The sequence below is a fragment of the Geotrypetes seraphini genome, chromosome 11 (assembly GCF_902459505.1).
Source record: "Geotrypetes seraphini chromosome 11, aGeoSer1.1, whole genome shotgun sequence".
NCBI lineage: Eukaryota > Metazoa > Chordata > Amphibia > Gymnophiona > Dermophiidae > Geotrypetes > Geotrypetes seraphini.
The window spans coordinates 94,316,332-94,335,240 of record NC_047094.1 but is presented as its reverse complement, the minus strand read 5'-3'; the positions used below and the strand labels follow the sequence as shown (position 1 = coordinate 94,335,240).

At 44.6% G+C, this 18,909-nt stretch overlaps 1 protein-coding gene across 2 annotated transcripts in view; it reads left to right on the top strand.

Moving 5' to 3' along the window:
* Positions 1–18,909, top strand: part of CDH4 (cadherin 4) — a 1,411,847-nt gene that overhangs the window by 1,377,337 nt on the left and 15,601 nt on the right. For both annotated transcript variants that reach the window (XM_033963168.1, XM_033963167.1), the window contains exons 12-13: positions 3,291–3,515; positions 13,834–14,067. In XM_033963168.1, coding sequence (XP_033819059.1) covers positions 3,291–3,515; positions 13,834–14,067 — 459 coding nt within the window. The remainder of the gene's footprint in view (positions 1–3,290; positions 3,516–13,833; positions 14,068–18,909) is intronic.

Here is an 18,909-nt window from a genome sequence, read left to right as displayed (position 1 = left end):
CCAAGACACTCAATATAAACTTTTGCACCGATATTACTTAACTCGACAGCGGGGAGCCAATTTGGGACTCTGGGATGATGCCTCTTGTATTAAATGCAAATGCCAGCCGGGTACGTACCTCCACTCTTTTTTGGACTGCTCAAAAATTATCCTCTGGAGGGAGGTGCTGCCCATGATGGAGGCTATCCTTCAGCGGTCGGTGGAATGGGATTATGGGGTCTTACTCCTGGGGTTGCAGGAGCCACTTACGGCACAGGGTTTGTCGGCCCCTCAGCGGCGCTTCCTTTATAATGTTTTCCTAGTGGTTAAGAAAGTAATTCTTTCCAGCTGGATATCTGAGGTCCCTCCTCCCCTTGCGCTGTGGCATGCTAAATTGCGGGACATGGCCACTTTTGAAAGACAATGGTATGTGGGCTCTTCCAACAATGAAAAAAGATATTATGTGGCTTTATGGGAGAGCTTGTTGCGCTCGATCTCTGCTCAGGAGCCGGTGCCTTCGTGATAGACAGTCCTGGATCTCTAGTCCTGAGGCGAGGATCCCCTTTTGGGGGTTCTTGGGAGTTCTCTGATTCCATGGGTGATCTTCTCTTTCTCTTTATACCTTTCTTTTAAGGGCCTTTCCTTTTTCTTTAATTTCTGACAACTCTTCTATCTAGGAGGGGTGGGTGGGGGGATGCTTGCTTGCTTGTTTGCTTGGGGAGGGGTGCGTGTGTATGGGGGTGTGCCTGTTGTTGATATGTGTGTGCTTGGTGTACATGGATTTTTGAGTTGGGCTTGGGGATTGTGTACTTTGTTGTTTATGGGGGTATGCAAAAAATAGGTGGAGTTTGCACTGCCGTTAGGTGGGGATTTTCCTTGTGTTTCTTGTTCATGGCTTGCTTCAGATATCCTGATGTATCCGGTCGGTTTTGAATTTCTGCCAGTTGTCACTTCTTATTTTGTGCTATTAGCTTGTATGCTCTGGCGTTGCTGCCGCCTGATTGTATGTGTTGCTTCACTGTTAATAAACATATGTTTAAAAAAAAAATAAATAAATTAAGGCATGGGATTTGTACTTAAATGTTACACACAAGTCCAAAAAGGGTGGATCAAGGGTATTCCTCCACTTTACACGCATAGAATAAGTGTGTGTAGGGAGCTCTATGATTATTTGCACCACATTTTCATTGGTGTAAATGGCCTTGCCTAAAGTTAGACGCAGCTCCTGGCACTAAGCGCTATCCTATAATTGGCGTATAATTCATGTAAACCATTGTGAGCTCCCCTGGGAGAACGATATAAAAAAAAGTGAATAAATAAATAAATAAAATAATTTTGAGCACCATTTATAGAATAGGGATAATAGGTTTTTTGCTTTTTTTTTTTTTTTTAGGCACCCTATATAGAATCTAGTCCCGTAGGTGTTGTCAACCAGACAGCACACTCTATGTACTAGACTTAAAGTACTCATAATATACTCACTGGAATAAAGAACAAATAGGGGAATAAGACAAAAACATTTAACTAGAAAGAGTTCAGTGAAGTAAGGAAGGTAGAAATTTCTGTAGACAAGAGAGTCATTATTTGACGTTGGAGAGAAGATGGTTTAGAGGAAATGTAAGGAAATGCCTTTTTACAGACAGGGGATTTGGTGGAGGTCTGTGCCAATGTGCCATCAAGCTAGAGGACAGCGCTTTAAAAAAGAGTTAAAAGACAGGATAAAGAATTCTCTTGAGTCCTGAATTAAGCAACAAGACAACAAACCTTGCAGACCTAAATAGGGCAAGATATCTGTCAAGCAGCCAAGACTGCTCATTTGACGGCCAGGTTCCAGGGCAGTGTAGATGGCATGGGTGTTAGCATGCTGACAGTTTAACTTCCTGATAAGTACATCCTCACATCTGGGTCTTTGTCTTACTGTACTATTCTATACGCCATATTCACCATATTATGTAAGTCATGTCTACCACACAATGTTTGTTGTTCTATGTCTTCCATGCTATCAAGTTTCAAGTTTATTTAAAATTTGATTAATCGCCTAATCATGTATTCAAGGTGATGCACAATTCTAAAAACAATTTATGACAGTATACTGGGAAGCAAAAAATTTGTACTGCAAATACATGACTTACAGGACAGACAGGACCAGTACGGGATAAGGGATGGAAGTACAATAATCGAGAGCAGATAAAACATTCAGGGAAAACCACAAGAGGAGGGTATTTTTTATTTTATTTCTTAATAGAAAAGATAGTTGGATCGTTAGCGGGATTTTTAGCAGGATGTTACAATGTCTAGCAGTCAAAAGCATCTTTAAAAAGAAAGCATTTCAACTGACTTTTAAATCTATCGATATTTCTTTCCTCTCTCAAATAGATTGGCAGGGAATTCCACAATTGGGGGGCAACAACCAAAAAATGTATTGTCTTCGCGTATTAATAGTTTTAAGTGAAGGAACGGTTAGCATATATTGGTCAGCATGTTTGCCTTACCTGTTTTGCCAAATCATGTCATAGTATGTTATCCATGCTTTGTCATACTGTTTTGCCGTGCTATGCTCACCATGCTGTTTCACCATACCATGTTTGCCATATTATGTTTTACCATGCTTTAACTATGTTTTGCCATCTCTGTCAGACAATGTTTGCCATGCTATCTTCTACCAAACTATGTCTGAGAGTGTGGCGCAGGTGTTAGAGCTACAGGCTAAGTGCCCTGAGGTTGTGGGTTCAAACCCACACTGCTCCTTGTGACCCTGGGTGATTCACTTGGTCCCCCATTGCCCCAGGTATATTAGATAGACTGTGAGGCCACCAGGACAGACAGGACAGGCTTGAATACCTGAATAAATGAATGTAAACCATTCTGAGCTCCCCTGGGAGAACGATATAGAAAACTGAATAAATAAACATCCAAGTAGACTGGATGGATTTAAGATTCCTAATCTGCCATCTTCTGCAGTGCTATGATAGTACTGGACTACTCTGGCTGAACAATAATTTCATTACTGCAACTGCTGGGACTGATTAGGTCTAATCTAGCACAGTAGTCTGAAATGCAAATTTATTTTCTTTGCCCACGTTTTAAGATCAAGAGCTTGGGTACAATTTGTTCTTACAGTTTTCACCTTTAAAAGACCAGTGCACATCCGAGACACATTCCTTCCCTGTTCACTGTCAGTAATGTTTGAGCTTGCAGACTCCTTGTCAGCCTTTACCAGCGCCTGTAGGATCATTGAACAGGAGGGCTGTTCTTGTAGGTTGCTGACGTACTCGAATGGCTTAGCAAAAATGTGTTTTTTTTCTGTCCAGGTGTGCCTCCAGCCAGCGGCACTGGCACGCTGCAGATCTATTTAATTGACATAAATGATAATGCTCCCAAGCTCTTGCCAAAAGAGGCGCAGATTTGTGACAAACCCAATTCAAATGCCATCAACATCACTGCCGCAGATGCTGACAGAAAGCCAAATGGTGGACCTTTTGTCTTTGAGCTACCCTCAGAAGTCAGGAGAAATTGGACCATAAGTCGACTGAATGGTAAGTTGACTCGGGCATAACAAAGAATCATTGGGAATAGAACTTCATAACATGACCCGAGGGTTTCATGAGCAATTCCAGGGTCCCAGAATCTGTGAGGTGTCTTGGATATATGGCTTTTCTCAGTAGGATATTGGTACCTGCCAGCTCTGTTGCATGCTGTCCAAACCAGTATGACCAATAGCACCATAGGAATGGTGCTCAGAAAATCCAGAGCTCCCATCCTTCTTCCAATATGCATTGTCCAGGGACAGAGCTCAAGTCAACATAACACAGAGAAAAAAAAAAGATTAGATAATCAAGGTGATTATACTAATATTTTTGTAAACCACTTCAGACACCCTCTCAAGATCAGGGAGGCAATATACATTTTCAATAAATAATATGTTTCTTTTCTTGCATAAAATCAAACAAAAGTAGGGGTCAGACAGATAGCTTTTCCAGCCAGTAAACTTTTCTTCAAAGGAGACAAAAAAACTCTTTGACTCAGCATGGACCATGTGTCAGCAGAAACCTGCCTGCCTCAAGAATAGAGGATGACACAGTGACTGTTTCCTGTGGGTAGCCACAGGTAACCCGCAGAAAGGGGGAAGAAATCGACTGGTTGTAGCAGGTATAGGGGCAAGGCCATTCACTGCCCCGTAGAGCGGTGAATGGCCTTGTCCCCACAATAAAGGATCTGCCACGAGTTGCCTCCCTTCCTACCCCTACCAGTCAGCAGTCTCCCACATGAGTCCATCAGCTCCCCTCCCTATTACAGATCCAACAGCCCTCGCACCCTCTCTCCCTGGCTCCCTGAAAGCCAGCAGCAAAAAACCACCACAACAAACCTGCGAAACCGGAAGTTACATTGGAAGGAGGGACTTGGCGGCAAGAAAGTTCCCAGAGCAGTGCTGCATGCAGGATGCTTCCAGCTGGCTGGTAGGCCCGCCCTGGGAGGCGTGAAGGAGCCAACTCAGAAGAATCACGGGTTTGTTGTGTTTGGTTTTTTTTTTAAAATGTTGCTGGTGTTCGGGGAACCAGGGAGGGAGGGTGCAAGGGCGGTTGGATCCACGATAGGGGGGTTGGGAGGGCAGCTACTGGACTCATGAGGGGGATGTTGCTGCACCCATGAAGGGGGAGGGGTTTGTTTGGGTTGCTGGATGGCTGGAGCTGAAGGGAAGGGAGACAGTTACTGGATCTGGTCTGGGGACTGGGGGGAGAAGGCCCTTGTGGTGAGTGGAATGGAGCTGGAGGGAAGGGAAAGGTTGCAAAAATCAAAACAAAAAATGGAATTCAACTAAATATCTTGTTATATTATTTGGTCATCTGACATATGTAGACACCAGTGGCGTACCTAGGGTATGTGGCACCCGGGGCCCATCATTTTTTGACCCCCCCCATCTTTATGAAAAATATGATTTTTAGTAACAATACACATATCGCACAACAAGAGTGTACCTAGGAAAAGGCAGCATCTTAAACACTGCAGTGAGCACTAGAACACCAACACATACATTGTAAAACAAAACAAGCCAGATCCCGTACAGTCAATTGATCCTGTAGTCAATGCCAACTGAAAACTATGTTCTTTTCATACACACAGAACAGAGATACACCCTCGCCCAATATGGAATAATCACAAACTAAAATTAGAAATATGTAGACAAAAGTTAAACTGAACCGCCAAGAAACCAGACCCTGGATACAATGCAACACCACAAAAACAGTAACGCATGTCCTCTAATACAGTGCAAAATATAAAGACAGTAGATGTAAATTTGAAAAATCTGATACATAACAATCACCACTTTACAAATTAATAAATAAAAATAAAACAAATAATGAGAAATAAAAAAATACCATTTTATTGGACTAATCCCCGTAAGCTCGGTCCCCATCCCCGCAAACCACCTGATTCCATCCACACAAGCCTTGAATTGTTTATATTAAAGTATAAAAAGAAACAATATTCTGTACAATTGTCAATTTATAAATCAGCATCTTCTCCCCACTCTCTCTTCCCCATTTCCCTTCAGCATCCTCAGCCCACTCTCTCTCTACTTTCCTTCAGCGCACGCACATAAAAACAAGCAAGTAATTTATATCATTTTCATTCTTTTCATTCATAGAAATTAAAATCTAAATAATGCCAGTCACATAATAAAACATGATTTTACAAAAATAATTCCCTGCACAGTCAAGCCTGCAAGGATTACTAGATGTCTTTCAGCAGCTCCCCTCCCTCCCTCCCCCTTACCTTTGTGGCCAAGTCAAAATGATCTACCAACAATAAAATTTTAAAAACACAAAGCACGCTGTACGCAGAGAAAATGTTAATTATCATTTATATAACGTGGGTATTCAAATGTCAAGGCAGATGACTTTATGCAATGTCACCTCAGTAACAACTATACAAAAATATATAAATATTCCCCCTCCCTTTTTACTAAAACACGATAGCGGTTTTTAGCGCAGGGAGCTGCGCTGAATGCCCCACGCTGCTCTCAACACTCATAGGCTCCCTGCGCTAAAAAACGCTATTGCGGTTTAGTAAAAGGGGGCCATAGTGAAAAATATAGACAGCATATATAAATTCTCAAAGCAGACACATTTTGATCACTAAATTGAAAATAAAATCATTTTTTCTACCTTTGGTAATTTCATCAGTCTCTGGTTGCACTTTATTCTTCTGACTGTGCATCCAATATTTCTTCCCTTCTTTCAGTCTCCTGTATGCTTCCTCTCCTCCAGACCTCATTCCTTCCCCAAACTTTTTCTTTGTTTCAACCTGCCCCCTTCTTTCTTTCCCTCTCCATACCCTCTTTCGTTCTGTATGTCTGTCTTTCTCTCTCTCTCTCTCTCCGTGCCCCATTTTTCTTTGTTTCACCCTGCCCCCTTTCTTTCTTTCTGGCTCCCTGTCCCCCCCTTTATTTCTTTCTCCCTGCCCTCCCCTATGCGACCACCATTAGGAAAATGCAGCCACCGCCACTGGGGAATAGGCTGCCACTGCCACCATCGGGAACAGGCCGGCGCCGAGTTCACCTTGCTTCTCTTCCCCACGGTGCCGACCAACTCTCGCCACCCGATGTCAATTCTAACGTCGGAGAGGACATTCTAGGCCAGCCAGGCAGCGATTGGCTGGCCCAGAACGTCCTCTCCGATGTCAGAATTGACGGGGGTGGCGAGAGTTGGTCGGCCCCACAGAGAAAAGCAGGGAGAACTCGGCGCCGGCCTGTTCCCAATGGCGGCGGTGGCACTCAAGTGGCTAAAGAACCGCAGTTTGCCGGCCTAGTGAGAACACTGGAGGGTGACCAGCTGTGCACCCCCTTGGGACGTAAACTCGGGGCGGACCACCCCCCCCCCCACCTTGGTATGCCAATATCTGTACCTCACACCCTCCCTATGACCAAAAATTCTCCTTTCTTCTATTCCCCGTGTACACAACCATCTCTTTCCCTCCCTTCCTCTCTCCCAAGTCCATGCCTTCTGTGTCCAAAAACCCATTCCATCCCCCACCTCAGCATCTCTTTCCCTCCCTTCCTCTCTCCCAAGTTCATGCCTTGTGTCCAAAACGCACTCCCTCCCTCCTTTTGTGTTCCGCGTTTGCCTCCCAGCCCATCTTTGCAACTTTCTCAGCAAAACGGAGCTTGAGCCGCGAGGCTTGTCTTCTGTTTTCTGCCTGCCCTGCCGCGCACAAATAGCCGACCGGAAGTATTCTCCGACGTCAGTGCTGACGTCGGAGGGCAGGCTTTGCTTAAGCCCTCCCTCCGACGTCAGCGCTGACATCGGGGAAGACTTCCGATCGGCTATATGTGAGCGGCAGGACAGGTAGGAACAGAAGACGATCCTCCCGGCTCGAGATGTATTTAACTCCGCGGGTCCTCCGTCCATCTCTCTCCTGTGCACCCCCTTGGGGCGTGCACCTGGGGCTGACCTCCCCCCCTAGGTACGCCACTAGTAGACACTACTGTCTCAAAGTGTTTCAGTTGTTGGATTATTCACAATAAGTGGAAAGGAGAAAAGACCTCAGACAATTTGTTCATGTTACATACCAGCCAAATGGCCATTCAGCCAATGCGAGCAATATTATAATCACTGGTCTTCCTCCACCACCGTTGCTATCAATAATATGCCATAAATGTGCAAAACTTGCAATATAATTATATGTGTCACACACCCCAGCAGTATCAATCTTCAAAACCACTTATCTTTATGGTGCTGGACTATTCATTTTGGTATGATTCTGACGAGCCTGTTTTGCCACTTCTTCAAGCAGAGAACCAGCCCAAAAAATGAAAGCCAGACACAAGGTCTGCCAACTTGGTACTCTCCGCACCTTAATGCTTGAAGGGAGTCAATACTTCATCTCAGAAAATGCTCCATTCACTCCTGTAATTCTAACCAATGCAGGAGTGAATGGAGCATTTTCTGAAATGAAGGCTGTGCTTCTTTAGCTTCCAGCTGGCTTAGGGCTCTCTCTGCCCTAGTTGCACTCCCCTAACACTATTCCCGCCATGTGTGACTGAAGTATTCTGTAAGCTTGATTTTTCTATGTAGCATTCTGTAGTAATTTGACTTCAGTTTTCAATAGTGGAGGGGATATTTGTGAGGGGGCTGAGAGGGGAGACAGAGTTTGTTGATCCTTGTTCTGTGATTTATAAAAATGACAATTGTATAAAATATTGTTTCTTTTTATACTTTAATAAAATAAGTTCAGTATAAAATCATAATTATTTGAGGCTAGTGCAGATGGAATCAGATGGTTTGCGGGGATGGGATGGGGATTGAGCTGGCAGGGATGGGGTGGGGGCGGGGTTGAGCTCATGGGGACGGGGACAAATTTTTTCCCATGTCATTCTCTACTCAAGGAGTCAAAATATATGTAGTAATCTAATTCTACTTAAATAGAAGTTCTGGGTAATCTTCTACACAGATAACCAAATCATCAGCTTGTTACTTTGAGAAGCTGATTATTTAGTTATCTGTGTAGAAGATTACCTAGAACTTCTATTTAAGTAGAATTTGGTTACTACTTATATTCTGACTCCTGAGGCAGGCGGGTTTCTGCCGAAACACGGCTCCGTGTTGTCAGTTTTTTATCTCCTTTGAATAAATGTTTACTGGTTGAAAAAGCTATCTGTCTGACCCCCTACTTTTGTTTGATTTGGTGCAGTCCCTGCGTGGGGGTGTTCCCTTTGCTTTTTTTTTTTTTTGGCTTTCTCTTCTCTTGCATCCACACATGCATATAAACACATAAGGGGGAATCAATAAATAAGGTGCATTTTTACCATTTTGATGCTCTTCTTAATTCCACCTTATGATGCCGTCTCGTGTCGTGTATATTTAAGGGTTTAACTGTTTGCATGCAACAGATAGTTTCCAGCACTGGGAGATTTCATCAGATTTGTTAAAAGTTTAAATTAGCCTCGGCACTCTAGCTGAGATGACGTTCCGTCTCAGATCAATAACCGAACTCTAAGCTGCTTTGGCATTTGACTTCTCTGATTCCACTCATAATTGTGAACAGTTAGCAAAAATGCACTGGGTATAAATCACCCTTAATGGCCAAAGGGAGGGAAGGAAAGAGAGTATTATCTATCATCTTTATGCCCAGGCAAAGAACTGTCATAAGCCAAAATCACAATCAATGCTCATTTCTTGTGCTGGAATTCATTTAAAGTCACCCAAGGCCTTTCATTCAATAGTATAAAGGAGGAACCTTGTTAAATGCTGAAAACTATAAGTTCAATTGCCATCCAATGAGAGTGATCTTAAGTGTATACCACCTGCTTCCTGGGGAATTTTCTCTCCGTTTGGAGCAATCAATCAGTTTATTAATTTGTGGTACGCACTTCACACATGTACTGGTCAATTTAGCTTTAAGCATAAATCTACTGGAACATTAACTATTGGTATCTGATATATTGAAGACAAAATCCTTTAAGGTATATTCTTGGGCCAGTGACATCAATGCATGCTGTCATGGGGAGGGACTTGGGCTCAGTTCCCAGGTCAATGAGAATTTATGTATTTAAAAAATTTGTCAACCACCTATTCCTAAGCGGCATTAGAGAAGTAACATACATAAAGTAAAACAAACACGACTTATACACATATCTTAAAATACAAGTGAATAATTACATCTTAAAACCAAGATTTCATAAATCCTCACAGAATCATACATCGTAAAACCAGCATTAAACAATGTATCATTTATTTAAAAATTCTATAAATAGAGTAGTTTTAAGTATTTTTTTAAACATCTGAATATCAGATAGAGCCCTAGTAGTCCAGTTAATTTGTTCCACAGCGTTACTCCCATGATGGAAATAGCAGTGTTGACAGCCTGTGGAAAAGGGAGTTGCAGTTTAGAATACATGATAAAGGGTTCCAGAAAGATCCCTCCTTAGTGGACAGTTTGTGGCCTCAGAGTGAACAGTGGGAGGGAAGGTCCCAGGGCTGCTGCAAATGAAGCCTTGTGGAACCAGGGTCCCAGCTCTGTTTCTGACTGGGCTGGAAGAAAAAAGAGAAAGAAGAAACTGTTAGGCCCAATTATAGCCCTTGGGCATCTCTTGTTCATTCAAGTAATTTTCAAGAAGGAGGATCTGGATTTTTTCAGATATATATTCTTTGTCTGGGTCTGCAGAATTTAATCTACCATACCATACCATATGACCACATGTTTCCAAACTCCTGAAGAAAGGGACCAAAAGTCATCTTGAAGCCCAGACCCATGGAAACTAATTATTGCTGAGGAAACAACATTGCATAATTTGTATTAGGTGAACCAAGAGCATCAGCATCTTTGCATAAATTCCTGTCAAAAGTGAATATCAAATGAGATCTGGCTGATGTGATACACATGAGTTAAATTTTGCCTGTAGAAAGTGGCATACCATATTTTTCGCTCCATAAGACGCACCCTAGATTTAGAGGAGGAAAACAAGAAAAAAAAACATTCTGAACCAAATTCTCCCTGCCAGGCTCTGCACCCAACTCCACACTGCTTTCAAGGCTCTGCACCCTGTCCCCCCTCCCTACCAGGCTCTGTACCATGCCCCCCCCCTCTGGTGGTCTAGTAGTAGGCTGGGACAGGGCACAGGGCAGGCAGGCCTAGTGTCAGGCAGGTCCCATACCCCCCACATACCCCCCAGTACCTTAAATCATCCCCATCCCCCATATGCCCCCCCAGTACCTTAAATCATCCCCCCATGTACCCCCAGTACCTTTTTTTAATCATCCCCCGTACCTTTAATCATCCCCTTGCACCTTTTTAATCATACCCCCTTGTACCTTTAATTATCCCATTGCACCTTTTTAATCATACTCCCCCTCCCCGTACCTTTTTTTTTTTTTTTTTTTTAACTCCGTATCTTTTTTAAATTCTTTCCTCCCTCCCTCGACAGCTCCTTACTATTTCCAGCCAGCAGGCGCACGATTCAGGAGCGCGGCGGTCAGGGCCAAGCTTTACACGCTCCCGCTTGAGCTCACTACGCTTTCCGAATGGCTGCCATCAGTTTTCGCAAGTCCCTCGAGAACTGCAGCCAGCCATTCGGAAAGCGGTGCGGACCCAAGCGGGAACGTGTAAAGCTTGGCCCTGACCGCCGTGCTCCTGACTCATGCGCCTGCTGCCGGGAATACAGAGCCGTACACTAGACCACCAGGCTTGAAAAAAGGTTTGGTGGCGGCGGTGACGACAGCAGCAGGGTTTTTTTTAAAAAAAAAAAAGGAGTGAGGCTGTGACACGGGGGGGTCTTATGGAATAGTATGGGGTGGGGGCGGTGAGCAGTGCTAAAAGGTAGTGCGGCTGCGGTGTGGGGGAGTGTTTTGTAATTATACTGTGGGGGTGGCGAGCGGTGCTGAAAGATGGTATGGTGCGGGGGGGGTGTTTTGCAATTGTACGGGGGAGCTGGCAGGCAAGGTGGTGCACGGGGGGATGTTGCAGCTGTGCGGGGGATTCAAATTTTGCACCTTTGCTTCATAAGACGTACCAAGATTTCCACCCACTTTTGGGTAGAAAAAAGTGCATCTTATGGAGCAAAAAGTACGGTAATCTCCCAGAATCTGAGTTCAGAGAGTCAGTGGCATACCTAGCATATGTAACATTCAGGGCCAATTATTCCCCCCCCCCCCATCTTTATAAAAAATCATGATTTTTAGTAACAATCCACAAGTCGCACAAGAGTGTACCTAGGAAAAGGCAGCATCTTACATACTGCAGTGAGCAGTACAACATCACAACACCCAATATAAAACTAAACAAGCCAGACTAGTACAGACCAATCCTGCACAGTCAATCCTAACAGAAAACCATGTCTTTTGAACACAGAACACAGAAAACATCTTTGTCTAGTATGGAATATGTAATCACAAACTAACCCCTCCCCCTTTTACAAAACTGTAGTTCAGTTTTTAGCCACGGTGGTAACAGCTCAGACGTTCATAAAATTCTGAGCATCAGAGCTGTTACCATCACGTCTGGTGCTAAAAAACGCTCTACAGTTTTGTAAAAGGGGGATAAAATAGAAATACGTAGACAAAGGTTAAACTGAACCACCAAAAAGCTGGACTCTGCATACAATGCAACACCACAGAAACAGTGACGCATGTCCCCTAAAGCAAAAACAATAAATAGGAATTTTTTTTTCTACCTTTGTCTTCTCTGGTTTCTGCTTTCCTCATCTTCATGTCACTCTCTTCCTTTCATCCAGTCTGTCCTCTCTCTGCCCCTTCTATATGGCATCTTCTCTCCTTCTATGCCACTTCTAGAAAATGTATGCCTTCCCCTTCCATCTCTCCCTTCACCCCATTGGTCTAGCATCCATCTCTCTCTTCACCCCCTTTGATATGGCATCCATCTTCTTCCCTTCCCTCCTTCAGTGGTCTGGTATCTCTCTCCTCTCCTTCCCTTCCCTCTCCCACACCCCCATGGGCTGGCATTTCACTCTCAACTCTCCCTTACCTTTCCTTTTCTTCTCTCATCTTCCTTCTCAATTTATTTTCTGCATCTGTCTAGATTACGTTCTTACTATCCTGTCACCTTCTTCCATTTTCACTGTCTTATCTACAGTTTGCCACCTCTTTCCCTTACCCCCTCGAGTATTTCACTAACTCAATCCTCTTCCCCCCATCATGTGCCCTCGTTCTCTACCCGTTCCATCTATCCCTTCCTCTCTGTCCACTTCCATCCAGTGTCTGCTCCCTCTCTCCACTTCCATTCAGTGTCTTCTCCCCCTCTTTCTCTCCTCCCCACTTCCTTCCTGCATCTGCTCCCTTCTCTCTCCCATCTGCACTTCCATCCAGCATAGGCTCCCCCTGTAGCCTCCCCACTAACATCCAATGTCTGCCCTTTCTCTCTCTCCATCCATCAGCATCTGCCCCTTGTCTCTCCCTTCCCCCACTTCCATCAGCATCTGCCCACTTTCTTTCCTTCCAACCTAATTCCATCCAGTATCCTTCCCCCTTATGTCTCTCTCCCCTTTCCCTGCACACCAATTCCATCAGCATTCACCCCCTTTCTCTCCCTCCACCACCCTTCCACACTAATATCCTGCTCAATGCCATACCAATATCATTCCAATGCCAGGCAGCAAGGTCCCGCAAAGACTGCAGCTGCCAGCTGTGCTTCGGAAGAAATAAGTGACGTCGGAGGGGGGTGGACCAACAGACATGGGGAGTTGCTGCAAGGTTCCACAATGACTGCAACTGCCCCCTCTGACGTCACTTGTTCTGGAGCAGAGCCGGCAGACACAGTTATCGCGGGACCTTGCTGTACCTCCCCACAGCTGCCGACTCTGCTCTGGAACAAGTGCGTCGGAAGGGGTGAGGTGCAGGTCCCGTGGCAGAGTAGGGCAGGAAGTTCCAGACCTGGATGGCTGTGCACCCGGAGCGCCCTCCCTCTCCCCCCCCCCCCGTGCCCCACCCTTGGTACACCACTGCAGAGTCCACAACTCAAGGCAAAGTCAGAGCTTGGAGCATTAAAGATCTTAGATGGGAAAGCTCTCTTGGGACAATCTATGCTGTACAAGAACTCCAACAATTGAGCAGCAGCACATTAAAATAGAAACTGGCCCGAGAAATATTCCCATTATTATAAAACAGCAATAGGAAGATGTAGAGCACAAAAAGCTCTTGTCCAGAAGCTCTTCCGACAGTGGAGGTGATGCATCCTCTCCCAAACTCAGCCTTAAGTTAGGGAAGCAGCTGCTATAGCCAAGGCAAAGCTAATTGCCAACTTCAGTTTTCCATAAGCCAGACTAGTCTTGCTGTGTTTTGCTTCTTAGCTGCTGAACTAAAATGAGTCATGTCTGTTCATGTGCTGTTTGCTTTTCTATAGGTAACTTTGCCCGGCTGAGCTTGCAAATAGGGCACCTGGAAGCTGGGGTCTATGATGTCCCAGTCATTGTGACAGATTCTGGTAATCCTCCATTGTACAACACATCTATCATTAAAGTAAAAGTGTGTCCATGTGACAACGATGGAGACTGCACTACCATTGGAGCCGTGACTGCCGCTGGACTGGGCACGGGCGCTATCATAGCCATCTTGATATGCATCATTATACTGTTAAGTGAGTAACGCCAGAGGATGCACCTTCTCCACATAGCATATGAACCAGAATCGCTGATGGCCACATCTGCTAAAGATTTTTCCCATTTTAAGAGCAATTGTATAACTGAGAGCCTGCCTTTGCGAGCCCCGTGCATGTGTAGTATTGCAGAATACTAGCACATGTCACACGAAGGGGTAGATTCAAGAAAAAAAATACCAGAATTTAAGGAGAAAAGCATGAACAAATTTCGGTTTTGGTTTCAACACTGAAATTGGCCTGAAATCCAGGTTCAGTCATGCTTTGGTTTGGGCTGAAAATGTAAATGCACTTTCAGCCAAAACTGAAACTCTCCCCGAGATCGCTTTCTAGCTACCACTACCCCTGCCTACAGGACACTAAGGCCCCAGTTATATATTTTTATTTTTAAAATTTTAGTTATCTATAAACCCCCCCTAATAATTGTCTAAACGGTTTATATTCAGGTCATTTGTCCCTATCAGCCCCGGGGCACTCGAGGGCACCTTGATTAGATTTGCCCAGGGTCACAAGGAGCAGCGTGGGGCTTGAACCCACAACTAGGGTTTACTATAGTAAAATCTAGACCAGCCCCTGGCCCACCCAGTTCCAGCCGTCCCCGCCCTATTACGGCCCAGTCCCCCCCCAGTCCCACCCTAGCCCCGCCCCATCCCTGCTCTCTCATCAGGCAGGAGGCTATCCGCGCATGCACGCATGTCACTTGATGACGCACGGATTGCCTCCTGCCTGACGTGATTTAGAGGAGGCTTTTCGAAACCCAGACAAAGAGACGGGTTTTGAAAAGCTGTCTGGGACCAGGACGTATCCTCAAAAAGGAGGACATGTCCGTGGAAATCTGGAGATCTGGTAACCCTACCCACAACCTCAGGGTGCTTAGGCTGTAGCTCTAACCACTAGGCCACTCCTTTCTAAACGGCACCTAAAACATAGGCACAGAGGAGCGTGGCGCAAAGTGGGTGTCAAGCATAAGTTAGATGCCATTTATTGAATCATACTGAGCGGCGCCTATAGTGGGTTTAGGCACCGGTGGGCATCCTAACCTTCGACGCACCCTGTTTATGCCAGGGTTGTTTTGGCCTAAATGAGCGTGCCTAAATCCAAAACAGGTACCTACGATCCGCCCCCTAATCATGCCTGCTTTCTGGTAGATGCCTTGGACTAGGCACCTACCCAAAAGTGGTAGGCACCTGCCAAACTAGGCGCCTACCATCCAATTAATTGCTATTTAAGCCAATTATAGAAACAGAGAAACATGATGGCAGATAATGGCCCACCCAGTCTGCCCATCCACAGTAACCATTATCTCTTCCTCTAAGAGAGCCCACCTGCCTATCTCAGACTTTCTTGAAATCAGACACAGTCTCTGTCTCCACCACCTCTTCCTGGAGACTGTTCCACGCATCTACTCCCCCTTTCTGCAAAAAAGTATTTCCTTAGATTACGCCTGAGCCTATCACCTCTTAGCTTCATCCTATGCCCTCTCATTCCAGAGCTTCCTTTCAAATGAAAGAGACTCGACTCATGCTTTTTCAAGTTTCAAGTTTAATAGAATTTGATTTTTACGCAACGTCATATATTTCAATGCGTATAACATGTTTCCGTAACATCAAAAGAAAACAGGGTGGATAAAATAAGATAAAATAAGACATTACATACAGATCATTTTTGTTCTATTACAAACTGATACAAACTGGTACAAATGGATAATGGGAGGGACTACAATTTATAGAAGAAAAAAAAAGAGGAACATTTAAGGTAAGAACACAGAGGATGGGATCGCTTAAGAAAAGGTATAGAATGAAGATACTTTAATAACTTGTATAATAAATTCAATTAGGATCTGAGGATATTGATTTAGATTAATTGAACAGTCTATGTGTTAAAAGCCTCTTTGTAAAAAAGGTTTTAAGGAGCGCTTAAATTTTTTAATTTGATGACCTATTCGTTAAATTCATTAGGGTCAAGATATTGTATTTACTTGATTACTTGAATGCATCTTTTTAAAGAAGACCTTTTAAGGCGCACTTGAATTTGTCTAAGGATGGTTCGCCACGTAAGTAAATTGGCAAATTATTCCACTGCTGGGGAGCTAATACTGAAAAGATGGTTGCTTTTCTGGTCCCAATTATTTTCAAAGAAGGAATAGTTAGTAGGTTTTTTTGTGTTGATCTGAGTGTCCTAAATGGAGAGTAAGGTATTAAGAGTCGATCCAAGAATATCGGTACGTGTGATTGTTGAATTTTAAATGTTAGTAATATGATTTTAAACATTATTCTATGTGTAATAGGTAACCAGTGTGCAGCTTGTAAAAGTGGTGTGATGTGATCATATTTTTTTGAATTTGTAATAATTTTTATTGCTGTATTTTGTATTATCTGTAATCTTCTTATTTCTTTATTGGTTATACCATGGTATAAAGTATTGCAATAATCTAGCCTAGAAATGATTAGTGAATGAATAAGGGTGTTGAGAGCTTCCGGTTTTAGAACTTTAGTTAATGATCTGATGAGACGTAGTTTGTTGAAGCAATTTTTGGCTACTGAACTAATTTGATTATGATAAGTGAATTCTTGATCCAGTGTTACTCCTAATATTTTTGTTGTATTCACTTGTTGGAGAGGGATATTGTTTAGAAGTATCTGAGATGAAAATTTTTCTTTTAATTCCCTTTTCCATGGGAAGAACATCACAGATGATTTTGTTGCATTTAGCGCCAACATATTGTCCTTGAGCCATTGGCTTATTTGTGTTAACTTATTGTTAATAGATATTATCTCATTTGGATCTGCTGAATTTAGAGGGTAAAGTAATTGGATGTCGTCTGCGTATGCAAACGAGGAAAATCCAATAGATTGGCTGAGGGTTAGTAGAGGTGCCAGAAAAATATTAAATAGAAGGGGGAAAAGGATTGAACCTTGTGGAATCCCAAAGGAATTAATGAAGTTATTAAATATTGAATTATCGAAAATGACCTTGGCTGAACGATCTTGAAAGTATGCTTTAAACCAATTTAGTACTTGGCCAGAAATGCCAATTGAAGATAATCTTTTGATGAGTAGATGATGGTCTATAGTGTCAAAAGCCGCGGTTAAATCAAGTGAAATCAAAAGAACTGATTTATGATGATCTAAATGATATTGTATATTAGTTGTAAGCCCTATCATAGAGTGTTAAGTTGAATGGTTTGGTCTAAAGCCTGTCTGATTAGGATGTAGTGTGTGAGGTTTTTTTACAAAGTTAGTTATCTGATTAAAAACTACTTTTTCTATTAATTTGGCAAGGAATGGAAGATTGGCTATGGGTCGGTAATTCGATTCAATTAAGATTGTTTCTTGATGGGGGTCACGTGATGCAGCCTGCCTGAGCGGTCGCACGAACGGAGAGCTCCTGCCTCACTCCCACTAAATCGGCGGAAAAATCGGCCTTTCTGTGTCCCCACCGCAGAAACGAGCAAGCGGGACGGGGAATAACACCCTACCCTTCCCTTGAACCTCAGGAGCGACCGCAGCGGCACGGGGTATGCCCGTTAAACCGGCAAAGAGCAACCGGGACAAACCCTCTCTTACCCCCTCCAAAATGGCGGCGGAGCAGGCCACATTCACCATCCCCGCTGGCGACTGGATCACCGACATCACGCGGTCGGTCACGGCGGCACTGGCAGATAAACTAAACAAAATCCAGTCGGCGGTGGACGAAATGCACGAAAAATTTGACTCCCATAGCCAGCGTCTGGCAGAGGTCGAGCAGCGCGTGTCCGATCAGGAGGACGCGTGCGTGACGCTGACCGCCCAGGTGGAAGACCTACAACGAACTTCGCGGGAGTTGCTTGCGGCCCTGGAGGAGCAGGAGAACAGGAGCCGGCGAAACAACCTGCGGCTGGTCGGGCTCCCGGAGTCGGTGAGTGAACAGGAGCTCTACACGATTTTCAGCACGTGGCTCCCTGAGACCCTGGGCCTGTCTGGGGGCGTGGAGGTCTTTGCCTGCGAACGGGCGCACCGTATTGGAAACCGGCCCCTGGAGGGGGGGAGGGCGAGGACTGCCATAGCTCGCTACTCTAACTGGAGGGAAAAGGAACTTATACTCAGGGCATTTCGAAAGGCGGGGGCCTTGGATTATAAAGGATCCCGAGTGCTCATATTCAACGATTATTCTGTGCGGGTGGCGGCCCAACGCAAGCTCATGGCGCCCTCCTGCACTGACCTCCACAATAGAGGAGTTAAATTCGCGCTGGTCTATCCAGCGAAGCTTCGAGTCTGGCATGAGGGTAAGACTCTCACCTTTAACAGCGGAGAGGAGGCCAAGGCGTTCCTGGCGACTTTACCCGCCTAATGTTATCCTGAACCGGTTGCTGCTGATCTGAAACTCACCTACAACTACAGTTTGTTATCTCCAGGAGTTGTGTTGGAGTCCCATTGAACCTAGCATGAGGGGCGGATGCCTGCTTGCCTAGCCTCTGCGTGCAACAGGGGACCGTGAGACCAAGCCGCTGTTGCGGTGGTGGGGCTCACTCCCTCGGCTTGGATCAGTTTCCGAACTCGAGTGGCCGGGGCAGCCTGAGTGAACTGTGCATGGCTTTGACGGGCCGCGGCGCCTACGATTTTCCTGAAGAACTCTGCATTTTCTCTGACTCCAGCGCATCCTGACAGACTCTATCTGACATTGGTGTGGGCCGCCATGGCTGGAAGGGGTCCCCTTTTGGAGCAGCCTGCGGCAGATCTGGATAATTCATTTGGACTTGTTGGTATTACCTTTTCACTGTCCAGTGTTTATGTTTAACTATCTGCTTTCTTATTGATTACAGGGACCACATGATAGGGGTCTTGT